Below are 15,000 nucleotides of genomic sequence, written 5' to 3'. Positions count from 1 at the left end.
TGATTGGGCCGGCACGGATCACGTGACTGGGCATAGGGCATGGTGCAAAGGGCCGGCAGCATGCCAGGCCTGGCATGGGCGTTCAACCGCGACACGTGACTGCAACTGTAGGCACCAGCTTGTTTATTTGTACCAGTAGTTGACTGCTGTAACCCAGAGACCATTTAGAGTGCTGTGAGGATGTATGGTGATACAGTCGACCTACCCTTATTACGATAACCTCTATAACGATATTACCCTTATAACGATATTTTTTTGTCCATCCTAATCACTCCATTGACTTTTGTATACAATGCCTTACCCTTATAACAATATTGCTATAATGATATTACCCCTATAACAATATAAGGCCATCATTTTTTATATCTATGTTTCGCGTCAGTTCAACTTCCAGAATCATATGCGAGAGGTGGAAAAAAATAAAAAGTTTCAAAATAATAAAAAAAAGCTCATCAGAGGTGTATAGAATTAGCTAGAACTGTACATAGCACAATAGCTCGTTCATGTTGTACATTCGAAAGAAAAGTCGTGCATCGAAGGACAAAGTTTGGAGTTTTGAGCATGAGTAAATATTCACTTTGGACAGAGGAGGCAACCATTGGTGCCCATACTTCGCTGGATTATTGTACTCAGACTTCAGCAGCGGTGCAAAGAGCTCCGGAACGACGCATCCTCTCAGCTTGAGGTAATCGATGCGGTCTGGTGTAAGCTCATAGAATACTGCTCGCAGATGCCGAACAGACGATTTACCAACGCTGGCCTCAAGGCCATTTCTGAATCTCAGCTTTGCCGTATGCAACCAGTCCACACTGATGACTCGTACTGGATCGTGCGATTGTACACTCACCATGCATGTTCGATTTTTTTCCGAAAAAAATCAAAACGTATGCGTGCGGACGACGCGAAACATAGATATAACAAATGATGGCCTAGAATGGGCTGACCACTCGGCATTTTTCCATTTTATAACAATATCTAGCAGGGAATACGTAGGCTCCACTATCCAAGTAGGGCAAGTTTCACTTGATAAGTCACTGGGATATGACAAAATGCGATGGGGGCTCCATTGATGCCTTGCTATGTACATAATGTGCATAGAACATACATGTACGCAAGTTTTTATGCTCTAAAGAGTGTAAAAAATGAACAAAAATCATGCATTATGACGTACATGTATGAAATGAACCAATACCCTTATAACAATATTACCCTTATAACAATATTTCTTGGTCTGACGCAAATATCGTTATAAGGGTAGGTCGACTGTACTGGAGTGTTTGGTACTTGCTGATTTTTACTACTATCTAATCTATGTGTATGTCTGTATGTCTGTCTGTCTGTCTGTCTGTCTGTCTGTCTGTCTGTCTGTCTGTCTGTCTGTCTGTCTGTCTGCACCCCCCCCCCCCCCCCCCCCCTCTCTCTCCCTTTCTCTCTTGCACCCTTTCACCATACTCACTATCAGGGAAGATGAGATAGCAGCAGCGGAATGGCTTCTATTGAACAGTTGTGACCCTTCTGTGGACGACCCATTGCCAGCCACACCACCAAAACCTAAGGCAAGGAGTCGCCGAGGACGATGGAGACAGCAGGAGTTTGTACCCAGTCAAAGTGTAAGAGCCTGTTTTTTCCTCCCAGTGGTTGTGTGTGTGTGGGGGGGGGGGGGGGCTCTTCTGTAGGTGTTTTCCTGGTTGGCGGCTCTATGCTACCGACGCCTGCATTCTTGCAACTCCTGATGGTGTATGCGTACCTAGAAGGAGTGGAACCTATGCATAATCTTCCTGACATTTGGTTTTGCGGGGCCAGGTCCACTACTGCCATACACTCTGTGATGCCAGCCCTGCTGCATAAAGTGAAAAATGAAAGTGGACGGTCGTACAAAAATAATGTACAGTCCTGCTCAATGAAATCCAGTCGTGTCACTCAAGTTGGCGCCTTCCACCATTTCACAGCCCAGTGTTCGCAGGTCTAGGGCTGCGCAACGGCCGGCGCGTACTTGAGCGACGCGACTGGATTTCATAGCAACCCTGTATTTTAGCGGTTGGAACCTGCCAAATATGGGATAAGTTGCCCCAGGCCGCAGATAGCGTGCAGTCAGGCTTTATGCATCGGTGCCATTGGACAGCTTAGCTTGGAACGTTTGGTGCTGTATTCAGGTGTCTTATCAGTTTGATCCTGTTGTGCGCGTGTGTGTGTGTGTGTGTGTGCGTGTGTGTGTGTGTGTGTGTGTGTGTGTGTGTGTGCGTGTGTGTGTGTGTATGTGTTCTCCTTGGGTGCATCACAGGCATTGCACAACTTAAAAGAGATTGGTTTTGATGAGGCTGCCATCATCACTGCATTGAAAGCAACTAACAATAATCAAGAGCAAGCGGTAAGGCAGTGTGTTTGGCGTGTCATTTTTCTGCCTCGGTAATGCTTTCTGATGATGGCGGAAACGTTGTTAACTGAATAAACTTAAAGTGTGATAGAAGCAGCTTTTGAGCATGCAGTCGAATGGCTTGTTCCTTTGTCTCGGATATAAAAGCTGTGTGGAATCCGCTCCATGTCCCTATAGTATTTATTATTACTGATATTTGGGAGGGGAGGTTAGAGGGTCTCTCCTCTCTGTGTGTGTGTGTGTGTGTGTGTGTGTGTGTGTGTGTGTGTCTCTCTCTCTCTCTCTCTCTCTCTCTCTCTCTCTCTCTCTCTCTCTCTCTCTCTCTCTCTCTCTCTCTCTCTCTCTCTCTCTCTCTCTCTGATTTTCGCGTGGCATTGTCGCTTGGTTTCTGGTCATGGACAACGGCTAGAGTGCTGCAATCGCATAATCAAAATGATATGTTATGCTAAGGTCTGTGTGTTTGTGTTCACTTCGACGGTTGTAGAGAAAATCTTCAGGTGATATGCACCCGGTCGCCTGGTGTACCATTTTGGTTGATGTATATAATCACTTGTAAAACATTAACACTTGTGTGTGTGTGTGTGTGCGTGCGTGCGTGCGTGCGTGCGTGTGTGTGTGTGTGTGTGTGTGTGTGCACCTGTGTGCACCTGTGTGCATGCGTGTGTGATATCTCTACTTGTTTAGTGCGAGTTCTTGCTGAGCGGACAAACGTTCACTGAACCAACACCACTTGATAAGTCCAGGTAAATTGTGCACAGAAAAAGTTACCTCTTGCTGCTGCTCCTGCTGCCGCTGCTGCTGCCGCCGTCGCTGCTGCTACAGGCTCTAAAGCCAGGAGGCCCCTTGCCCATGCATGTACCATTGCCAAAGTACCGTTGATCTGCCCCCCCCCCCACGTTTTGTCGCTTCCCAGCTGGGTTTTTTTGTAGCTTGGATGGGAATTAGATCAAGGCTCTCAAGTGCAGTACTATGTGCCACTACACGAAAGATCAGACGTGCAATGCTGGATTGTGCGTATTTTCATCCATAGGCATACCTGCGCTGGCACGTATTGTTTGTAGCAGTGCATGCGTCGGTTCAATACCGTTTTTTGACCTTTGTGCTGAAGCCTCTTCACGTTTAGAAATTCGACATGAGGCGGAAATTAGAGAGGTGGTGGACCAATACAGTCAGACCTCGCTTATCCGGTCCTCTTTTATCCGGATCCCTCGCCATCCGGAAGAAAATCGTTGGTTACCGATTTACAGCATTATGTCATGCATACATACAGTATGAGTGTTCGATTATCCGGTTCCCTCGCCTATCCGGATATTGTTGTGGAAAATGGATGCGTGGGGTTAAGCGAGGTCTGACCGTAGTACAGTAGTGTGCAGGGAGCACAGTCCAGTATAATCTACACTGTGCTTGGGATACAGTGAGCCATAAAGAACTGTAGCAGAACGCCGTGTTAGGCTGTAGCGCTCACTCATACATGGGGAACATATGTGTTGGACTCAGTAGAGCGTCCAGCCCCTATATGATGTCCAACCCCTATATAGAGTCCATTGGTCCAAAATCCACTGTACAGAGTCCAAACTTGGAATCAACTGTGAGCTCAAAGTTTAGATGGACATCACTCCCTGTATAGAGTCCAGCCAATTGGCTTCACCCCTATATAGAGTCCATTGGTCCAAAATCAACTGTACGGAGTCCAAACTTTGAAATCAACTATAAAGAGTCTTTATGTGGACAACACTCCCTGTATAAAGTCCAGCCAATTAGGCATCCCCTATCCAGAGTTCGAAATTAGACATAGGATCTGCTGTAAGCAGTGAATATTAACCAGAAAACGGCCTCTCCCTTTAATCCTTTACATCATTCACTTCTTAAGATAAAAAATAAGTATTGAGGCGCCACTGCAGCCACTTCATTACATGAAAAACCCTACAAACACCATCCTCAAATCAAGTGGTCTCTTCGCAGACGCTGCAAATTACAATATCTCAATCATGTAGTGTTGCCAAAGTATTGTGCACGCACACACACATGCACACACCCACACAACGCCAAGAAAATACCTAGAAAAAAAACAAGAATTGAAAGAGAATAATGGAGAGCCAAGGATTAATTATTTGTTTTCAAATTATGCTGAATGCGGAAAGCCCGGCTTCCAGCCGAGTCTCACGCGAACCGTGATTTTTTTTTCAAATTATTGTGCGCACGCACACACACACACAAACTTATACAACGCCAAGAAAACACCAAGAAAAGAGTAGAGACACAATACACACACAACTCCAACAGCCATGCAAACGTCCACCTATTTACACGTAAAGTCAAGAGGGATAACAAATAATTATACGAAACGAATGCATACGTGGGCGGATGCACGCACGTTTACATACATGTAGTAGTGTAAGAGAGTAACATAGTGCAGTAGTCAGCATAATACCAGCACATGCTGAGAGTGCAATAGCAAGCTTCACCATTGCTCATGGCCATGCAAATGTTCAGCAGCACTCAGTTCCGCAAGCTTCTGAAGATCAACACACCTGCAACAAATAGATAGCACAAGGATACGCTTATTACCGTAATGATGCATGGGAGCACACAACTACCAAGTTCTCAACGAATGTGATGCTCAATGAGAATCCATCCACGCAAAGACCTGTGAACAGGTGACGGTGGGGGCAATCATCTATTAGTAATACGAGGAATAAGGTCGTTTGTGCACACTCAAGACGCACAGACACACCACCATACATGAAGTGTACACAGTGTTTCACTTCACTGTAACTAAATTGAAATGAGATGATTTGAACAATCTGTACAGCGTTGCCGTCAGTCAGTCTTCCCCAAGATGGAAATGCAACGATTTGTTGTCACGAGGCAGTTTTTTGACACAATGTCATGTTTGTGACATCAAAACGGTTACTTCATGGAATACGAGTACATGTATTAGCTTGAGAAGCTTTTTCTTGTCATCGGCATACAAGAAATCCTCCTACTACTACTACTAGTACACTGGCACTGCGTTTGTGGATCCCATTGCATTTAACATCATACTAGAGCCTAGTAGAGGAAGAGTGTCGTGGAGTTCACATAATTATCACAGGGATAAAAATACATTTCTCATGAAATAAAATAATAATTGATGATAGCTGACGATCGTATACGATTGATGCAAAGTCCTTGCAGTCCTTGAGGATTATTACGAAGTGGTTGATTACTTTTAGGGCATTCATTCAAGCAACATCAAACAAACGCGATACGCTCCTTGAAAATGGAAACAAATTCAAGCATAACGACAGAACCGCAGACCAATCGAAACGAGTAAAAGCTTCCTTACCTCAGTCATCGTCCTGCCATGTAGTTGAACAGCCTTTTGACACGGTGGTACAGGCAGCTCTTGTCCAGTCGAACAGGGTATCCTTGTGGCGTCGAACGAAAGAGAGTGTCAGTGTATCTGACTCGTCAGATTGGAACTGTGCTGAACTGTTCTCGTTCTCCGCTTTCTGCTTTCATCCCTCGCTCTGATGAAACCGTTCAAACGTCTTACTGGCAGCAATGGCCAGCCAAACAGGGGATCTTTGTGGCGTCGAACGAAAGAGAGTGTCAGTGTACCTGACTCGTCAGATTTGAACTGTGCTGAACTTTTCTCGTTCTGCAATTTCTGCTTTCATCCCGCGCACTGATGAAACGTCTTCAGAGAACCACAAGACGCTTTCCAGATTTGATTTTGAACGTCTCCTTGTCCTCCTTGGTTACCTCGAGACAGATTACTGTCAGGAACTGCACAGCAGAACTGACAGCCATGGCTGAAGTGAAGAAAGGAATGCGCTGCCACGAGGCAAGCAAAACTGAAAAGGTGTTTGTTCTCTTTCGGGCACAACACACAGTACAGGACGGCGTTACTGGATAAACTGGACTCCTGAACCGTGAAGTTATAGGGGATTGCGCGGCAGGATGAAGCTGATCAAAACTGAGTGGACTCCTGGACTCTGTATAGTGGATTTTGGACCAATGGACTCTATAATGCTGGACATCATATAGTGCATGGACTCTATACTGAGTCCTACATATGTACAGTACTTCCACTTGAAAGTGCAGATTTGTTTGTCTCCCAGAGGTGTGTTATACTGAAGTTTCACTGTGTGTGTGTGTGTGTGATTGTGTGTGTGTGTGATTGTGTGTGTGTGTGCGTGTATGTGTGTGTGCGTGCGTGCATGTGTGCGTGTATGTATGTGTGTATGTGTGTGTGTGTGTGTGTGTGTGTGTGTGTCCATGGGTGGACGTACATATGTGTGTTCACAGCCCACTGTACAAGGACCTGTTCTCCAACAGCATGGTCCTCAACAGCCTAACCAAACCATCTGTGCTTGAAGGTGAGTTTTGTTGACTGGTTGCAGGCGCGTACGCAGGGTCACCTCTAGGGGGGTTTCCAACCGAATCCCAAACAACGACTCGTTTGTTAACCTTTTCTAAAGAGCCCTAGGAATTTTTCAAAATGATGCATTTTTTCGTGTTCTTTGGATCATAACTTCAGTTCTACTCACTCAATCTTCATTGTCTTGGGCTTCCTGGAAGTGGAAAGGTACCCGGGAGAGAATGAGGTCGACCATGATAGCCAGGACACAGTAGAGTCATGTACATATCCAGCGCTATTGCGCTAGAGTGCAGCGATGGTGCGAAAAATGCCCCAAAGGCCCAAACGCGTCCTGCTCCAGCTATTTCGTTTTCTTGATCGCAGAGTTTCGATTTTTTTGCTGTGTACTCTTGAAAATATCACAAGTGATGCCCCTTCAAATTTGAGCAAGTCGGCGTGACAAAAAGTCTCAAATTCTCGACACTCGAGTCGCACTGCGCGCTTTTGAAAATTGCGAGATTGCGGCTCAACTTACGAATGATTTATCTCAAGAGACATTGCTCGCAGCGCGTCGCATATTGTTTCTACCGACAGCTGAGAGTTTTGTATTCGACCTGGATATTTGGATTGTTGGATTTGAGCGAGATTTGACTGAGTTGCGATCTGTTGAAGTTTTGCATTCTTGCCAGATCGATCGTGCGCCCTACAAATAAATGCCCCAAAAAAGTTGCTCGTTTGGAACATTTGGGGGGGGGGGGGGTTCCAGGCAACGGGAAACCCTCCCTGCGTATGCGCTTGGGTTGACTGGTTGGAGTGTCCAAGCTAACTTGCGTGGAACTCGTAAAGTTTCCTGAAACACTAGAGTGGTTTGGATGTAGCAAATTAATGTAGTTGGTGGTGCTTGCTTAGCTTGTGGTCTCTGTGTGTCCTTTTGCTGGCGTAGCCGCCACCATTGCTTCTTTTCCTTTCTGCTATGGCTATTGCCACTGATGCCCCTGCATTTGCACCGTGTGTGTGTGTGTGTGTGTGTTTCTGTGTGTGCTGTATAGCTCTGATTCGCCTGCAAGACTCTCCGGATGGCGGCCTGGCAGCGTTCATGCACGACAAGGATTGCGGCTTGTTTCTTCACGTCGTCACCAGGATCGTGCAGAAGCATGTTCCGGAAATGTACTGAACTACTGATGAGTGACTGATGGACGACACATACAGGGCTGATGAGTAGCTGCTCCTTGCTGGTTCCCGTGACTATGCACTGTGTGCATTGGTCTGGTCTTGGTGGACGCCAAGAGGCACAGTCCTGGCTGGTGTTTGGGCTGTTTGTTTGATCAATCCATACTGTACCCGCTCATAGTCTCTGCCGTCACACACACACATGGATCGTTGATATTCCAACCTCGTCTGATTCCGATAGACAGCTTCCTGACATTGTGATGCTGGTTGACCTATTCTGTTGACCTATTCTGTTGCCGGCGGATATCCTCTCAACCTACTGGTGGACATCTTCTTGATTAGGTGGCCGTTCTTTTGACCCGGTCTGCTATTGGTTGGCCTCTTCTTGATTAGTCTGCTACTGGTGGACATAATCTTGACCTATTCTGCTTCTGGTTGTCACCCTCTTGAGCTATTCTGCTTCTGGTGGACATCTTGACGTATTCTGCTACTGGTGGACATCTTGACGTATTCTGCTACTGGTGGACACCTTGACCTGTTCTGCTACTGGTGGATGTTTCTAATCCCCTCTAGTACCAGTATGCAAATGCCTGGTGTCGACTAGCACTGGTTTGCCCAGTTGCCCAGTGTTTTCCTGATCTGGTAAGACACACGTTCTATATCTACAGATTCGCGTATAACCGTAGCCCAATGGCGACTAAGACCTGTGTGCACATTCTCGATCTCTGCTGCTACCAAAGTGTATAATTATATTATTCATCCTGTGTGAAGCTGGCGAGCACGCTCTGGATCTCCCCTGGAACTGGAAGATGCGTTCCCCTATCTCTACTGAAACTGGAATGTACTTTTCTCTATCTCCACTGAGCCTGGAGTACCAGTCTCAGCGAATAGCAATTATGTGCACAGGTCCTCATCTCTGCTGATGTGCCATGTCTGTCAGATGCCACTTCTGATTGCGGTGTGTACCTATTTCCACTGGTGATTTGCACATCCCATAGTCTGGGCAGCAGTAGCAGCAGTAGCAGCATCAGCAGTGACAGCAGAGCAGCGGCAGTGACAGCAGAGCATCAGCAGTGACAGCAGAGCAGTGGCAGCGGCAGCAGTGTCCAGTTAGCTGTATGTCTGTTCTTCACCGTATAGTGCTCAATGAGGAAGTACTAGTAGCAAGTTCATCTGTGCTTGAAGGTGGTCAGATTCTCTTCTCTAACCTTCTGTTCATTGGTGTTGCATGGAGGTGGGTGACTTCATGACGTCTTTGGATGCAGGCTATCATGATTATTATGCCCTGCTGGATGATATCGTTCGTTGATCTTTCCTCACGAGTTCTGGCCGCTTGCCATCAGGGTGACATTTGCCTCAGCTGCGGAGTCTGAGGGTACTGGCTGTCTTTGCTGATGCTTGTTACCAACGTATCACTAACTACATGGTGATCACCATGAATTACACACATCACTCTGTGATCAAAGTCAATGACTTTTGTAGTGCCTGGCTCAGCTTGGACTGTCTGCAATGGCTACGCTGTACGAAACGGTTGGCTGGTTTTGCCAAACACGCATGCCCGAGTGCATGTGTGTGTGCGCGCGTGCATGCTCGTGTGGGTGGGCGCGCATGCGTGTCACTCAAACTAACCACCCGGGACCGTGCTTCTATTTCCCGGCGGTATTTTCGCCCCGGGCCCTGTTTTTATCACACTCATTGCACCACCACCTAGCTTATCCACGTGTCACTGTGTTCTGTCAGGATGCTGCTGTCACACAGTCTATTCTGACAAACTCATTTCCCCACCCACCGCCAATGAGAATGGCTCTTTTCAGTTTTCATCCCCGGATTTGTTTTCTTTCTTCCATTGCATCGGCTGCTGAATAGAAATTTCTGGTTCATTCTACAGACTGTCCAATCTCCTGGCAACCCCAAATCTAGACACCCTTCAAAGCCGTTCTTTATTTTCTCTTTTTTTTGCTGGGAAGATCTGAACGCACACGAAGTGGTGCAAGTGGGTATGAAGCTGCAACGGCAGCCAATGCCGCGTGAATGTGCTATCGTCGCTACAAAGAGTCCATACTCCCCAGCATTATGGACTCTTGTCGATACAAAGATAATACATGTTTTTTGATTTTGACAGCATGTTACAAGGCGAGGACGCGTAGTGCTCCTGACTACAACCATAACCCGGTTGGCAGAGTCCCGGTCTTGCGACCATTTGAACCGTATTGGGAAAACCCAGGTTCGGACCCTCGTTACTCTATAGGGGTTGGTAGGATTATTACAACAAAAAATCTTTTTTTGTTGTGTTGTACCAAGAGTACATACCCCCCCCCCCCCCCCCTCGGGGGTTATGTACTCTTGGTTGTACATGTAGATGTCGTCGTCGCGCCGCCGCAGTATTGTTCACGTTGTCGCGTTGCTGCCATAACATGCTGTCAAATCGAAAAAACATGTTAAACTACCTATACCAAAGATAATACATGTACTGTCCATGTGTACGGCCGGTGGCTAACAGGGTAACAAGAACCTGTGTGTATACTGACTGTTATCAATCGGTTGTAGTCATTATTGTAACATTGCATTATATTACTGTACCAACATAAGTACAATCGTACAAGCAGTCCATTGCACAAAATACAAACTGTCTCACCAACAACTAACTAATTACTTGAAAGTGGGACAAAAGTTCATGAAATCTGGACGAAAGGCGTCCTGATGAGGACCGGTCGACCGACGGCCGGCCTGGGCCCGGGCGCCCGGGCATGCACATCATTGCCAAGGCATTTTTCTCTCAAACCTAGCTGTGTAACATGACGTAATGCACCATCAACCAGTGCAGTACAGTGCAGTACAGTCTAGTCTGCAGTATACCAGTATACAGTTTTCTCTCACACTCAAACCTACGTAGCTGGCCCTGTGTAACATGACGTAATGCACCATCAACCAGCTACAGTCTAGTCTGCAGTACCAGTGCATGCATATGATCAAGAGTACATAACCCCCGGGGGTTATGTACTCTTGATATGATGCATGATGATCATGATGATAGGCTCATGATCATGTGACATGTCATGACCTCATGCATATCAATATTATTGTGTACCCTTTTGATGAAAAACTACTCTTCTTGTGACGAATTATTATCAAGAAAGGGTTAGCTTTGACGAACCAGGGAAAGTAACAGTTCGTTCTTTCTCCAGTATTTGCGGGACGAGCAAAGGCAAGGTTCAGTACTACAGTAGAAGTAGCTTGGCAATTGTGGAACCGCAACTTCGCCTGCACCGCACGCGAAGTTGATTACAATGAGCGGCCGTTCTAATAAAAGGTGAGCTGATCACCAAAATGTATTTTATTGAATTTCAAATTCATTGAGGTGGTTGAAACATGGTCTAACTTTCTGCTGTGGCAACAGGTATTCTGGCCGTCAGCATGGTGGAGGATCATCTGTAAGTTTACACTACATCTACTCTTTCGTAGTCTTTACAGGTTTCTATACCTTTGAAGGCGAAACTTCTCTTTGGCGGTCTGGGCATGTCTTGGACCTTTTTTGTCAGTTTCATCTTTCTATTTTCTCAATTAACTAAATCCAGCGCTGTGGATGAATGGTGAAGATCTGTGCCAGTCTCCTATGTTTGTATACAAGGATGTAAATCCATTTCCACTATTGATTGTGCCACGTGTACCTTCAGGCGCAGGAGAACAGTGCACTAATGAACGACAAGTTCGTCTACGACATAACTTCATGCATTGTAAGTCTTCTATGATGTTCTGCACTTAGTACTACAGGTTACAGCGTGTATCTACATGTATGTAATCCAGTGCTGATTGTGTGTTCGTTGTACCAAATTTACCTTGGTTCGCATAAGCCAAATTGGCACCGGGCGGCACTGGCGTTGGCCCTGCTCCCGTTGGCTGCACCGGTGACAGCCGGAGATTATGTACGTACGGCTTGATTCAGATTAGATGCAGGCATGACCCTGGCCCGGTTCCCAGGTAGGCCGGGTAGGCCGGGAACCACCCGAGAGCCAAGGTCTGGATAACTGTTACTGGTACTGTGCTGCATTGTACTGTAGAGTGTATACAGTGATCCTATGCAGCAGCTGGTCATCATGTATGCTGTCCGTATGTGTGTAATTCACTGCCTGATCTTATTCGGTGTGATCTATCCTCTGTGTGTGTGTGTGTGTTTGTGTGTGCGTGCACACCCTTGTTCTCTTGGCCTGTTTGCAGGGCCTTAGGACGTGTGTAAATTTGAAGAGCGGTGAAATTCTGGACGGAGTACTCTTGAGCTACATGCAACACAAGGTGTGTTTTTATTTGTTTTGTTTTTACCAAATCAACATACTCTCAAAGAATGTGATGGTAATGCCCTGACTTCCTCGGAGACAGGAAGCACCAGAGGGGCATGAATATACCACCACATGATGAATAATGACGAAAGGGATGAGAGTGTCTCCAGTGGGGTCAGATGAGGAGCATTTTTTTGGATAAAGGCCGATTCGCAATAGAACTTTTGCGACTCGATTTGAGACAGTTGCGACAAGAAAATGCCTGTCGCGTGCAGTCGCAAGGTACCTGTCGCAGAAGTTGAAGAAAGCTCAACTTTTGCGACATGCGACGCACGCCGTACACAAATGGAGTACAGTTTCTGCATGTGCAGTGCACGCCGTACACACATGCAGTACAGCTTCTGCATGTGCAGTGCACGCCGTACACACATGCAGTACAGTTTCTGCTTTGGGTGCATGCAGTACAGTTTCTGCTTTGGGTGCATGCAGTGCACATGCATAGTACTACTACAGTGACACCTGTCTAAGGCGACCGCTCAAGGGACGAGAAAAAGTGGTCGCCGTGGCCAGGTGGTCTTCTTATCCAGGTTCAGTGGGTCACGTGACCATATCCACAGGTGACACATCATTTTGAACAGACTCAGTGTATCACAGTGCACACGCCAATGCTACTCTAGCACGACTCACGTGCCTGGGGTCCTCAGACCTGTCAAGTGTAGATCTACCATGCATGGTGCACCATGCAATACGTACATGTACATGTACTAGCACTGTGCAACGCGCTCGCGGGTGGAAGGTCGTCGGTCGCATTGAGCGAGAGGTCGCCTTATCCGAGCTGTTTTGAATGTGAATGCGTCCGTGACAAGGAAATGTGGTCGCCATGGTTGAGTGGTCGCCATGGTCGAGTGGTCGCCATTACAGGTTTTACTGTAGTGAATAGGGATGTCGCAAACATCAAACAGTGTGTCGGTGTCGCAAGTCGCAGGTCGCTTCGCAAAAAGTTGTACAGTCAGACCTCGCTTATCCGGTCCTCTTTTATCCGGATCCCTCGCCAACCGGGAGAAAATCGTTGGTCACCGATTTACAGCATATGTCATGCATACATACAGTATGTGTGTTCGATTATCCGGTTCCCTCGCCTATCTGGATATTTTTTTGTGGAAAACGGATGTGTGCAGTTAAGCGAGGTCTGACAGTATTGTGAATCGGCTTATTGGGAGCGGCCATGCATCCATCTAAACACATGCACATCCCCTCATAATTATATTCATCATGTCTCATTCTCTTCGGCAGTACCACAGAAACTGACACCATGTGGATACATGTTCCCGTACATCCTGTACACCATTTGAATGGTGCTTCGGGCGGGGGAAATGCCCAAAACCTCAATTTTGTCCCTTCAATTCAGGGCAAATGGGCACTTAAGATAATCAATCGTTGACGTTTGGATAATCGGTACTCAGTAACTCTACTGTAGTATTTACTTGCTGTTGGTTGTATTTGCTTGGTTTTGTGAGATGATGCTAGGTCAGCCTTAGAGCACAGTGACAGCTTGTGTAGGGGACTTCTACATTGTATGTGTCTAAAGCGGGATTCACAGAAGCTTTTTTGCGATGCGACACGCGATGCGACAGACGCGAAACCGGGAAAACCCCAAATCGCAGCCATGTCGCACCCCACGCAACTGCCGCAACTGGGCCATCGCAGGCCATCGCAGAAGTTGAGCTTGGCTCAACTTTTGCGATGCGATGCGATGCGACAAGCGATTTGGTGTACGATTTTGACCTTTTCTACAGCAAAGTTGTACAAAGGTGCAAGAGTTGCCTATAAATTTTTACAAGTTGTGCCAAACCGCGCGAATATCATGGTGACGTACCCAAATCAGCAAAACTTTGTCGCATCGTTGACTTCTTCTGTGAATGGTATTTCGCGAGTTCGCATCGCACGCATCCATCGCAGATCGCGTCGCATCGCGTGTCGCATCGCAAAAAAGCTTCTGTGAATCCCGCTTAACTGTCTACACCAGGATAGAATTGCAAATAAAAGTAAGCTGTGATATTAGATTTGGTTCATTGCTAGGGTCAGTGGGAGCGTTTTTCCAGCCGTGCTGCTACCCACAGTCAACTGGGAACTTGTGGCCAGGCACAAGGGGTACATGGATGCAGCTAATGGGGTCGCTTTCGGCACTTGTGCCAGTGGTTGTGAGACTTACCTACTCACCCCCACCGTTAGGCGCTGCATCTGCTGCTAGGGTGTTAGCGGCCGTCGTGAGTTCCCTTCGGGAACGGATACGATAATTTACTTTTTACTTTTAGGGTCAGTGTTTGGGGTTAGGGATAGGGTTAGGGTTAGGGTTAGGGTTAGCGTTTGGTTTTGCGTTTGCGCCAGCATTCGCATTGCCCGTGGCTTAGAATTGCAATTAACTGTATGCCTTCGTATTAGATTTTGGTTTAAGATGAGGGTTAGGGTTGGGGTTAGGGTTAGGGTTAGGGTAAATGTTTTTTTTATCGGTTTTTGATCGTTTTCGCCAGCATTGGTTCAAGATTAGGCTTAGAATTGCAATTAGCTGTACCCCTTGCTAAAAGTCTTTGGTTTAGGGCTAGGGCTAGACTTAGGGCTAGGGTTAGGGTAAGGGTTGGGGTTAGGGTTAGGGTTAGGGTTAGGGTTAGCGATTGGTTTTGCGTTTGCACCAGTATTCGCAAAGCCTGTGTCTTAGAATTATAATTAGCTGTATACCTTGGTATTGGATTTTGGTTTAGGATAAGCGTTACGGTTGGGGTTAGGGTTAGGGTTAATATTTTTCATCGTTTTTTGATCGTTTTCGCCAGCATTGGTTC

At 46.6% G+C, this 15,000-nt stretch overlaps 1 protein-coding gene and 1 long non-coding RNA gene across 2 annotated transcripts in view; both read left to right on the top strand.

Annotated features, from left to right (window-relative positions):
• Window positions 1-9,887, top strand: part of LOC135828813 (ubiquitin-associated domain-containing protein 1-like) — a 21,240-nt gene extending 11,353 nt beyond the window's left edge. The window contains exons 7-11 of the mRNA XM_065341241.1: window positions 1,463-1,610; window positions 2,282-2,368; window positions 3,059-3,117; window positions 6,668-6,738; window positions 7,769-9,887. Coding sequence (XP_065197313.1) covers window positions 1,463-1,610; window positions 2,282-2,368; window positions 3,059-3,117; window positions 6,668-6,738; window positions 7,769-7,893 — 490 coding nt within the window. The 3' untranslated portion in view covers window positions 7,894-9,887. The remainder of the gene's footprint in view (window positions 1-1,462; window positions 1,611-2,281; window positions 2,369-3,058; window positions 3,118-6,667; window positions 6,739-7,768) is intronic.
• A 1,127-nt stretch (window positions 9,888-11,014) lies between these two features.
• On the top strand, window positions 11,015-12,200 carry LOC135828615 (uncharacterized). Its single transcript, XR_010555727.1, has 4 exons — window positions 11,015-11,199; window positions 11,287-11,320; window positions 11,564-11,623; window positions 12,105-12,200. It is a non-coding gene; the product is annotated as an uncharacterized LOC135828615 (long non-coding RNA).
• The last annotated feature ends 2,800 nt before the right edge of the window (window positions 12,201-15,000 follow it).

This window comes from Sycon ciliatum, chromosome 12 (assembly GCF_964019385.1).
Source record: "Sycon ciliatum chromosome 12, ocSycCili1.1, whole genome shotgun sequence".
Classification (NCBI taxonomy): domain Eukaryota; kingdom Metazoa; phylum Porifera; class Calcarea; order Leucosolenida; family Sycettidae; genus Sycon; species Sycon ciliatum.
Note: the sequence above shows the minus strand (reverse complement) of the source record. Positions and strands in the feature narration are given on the sequence as shown.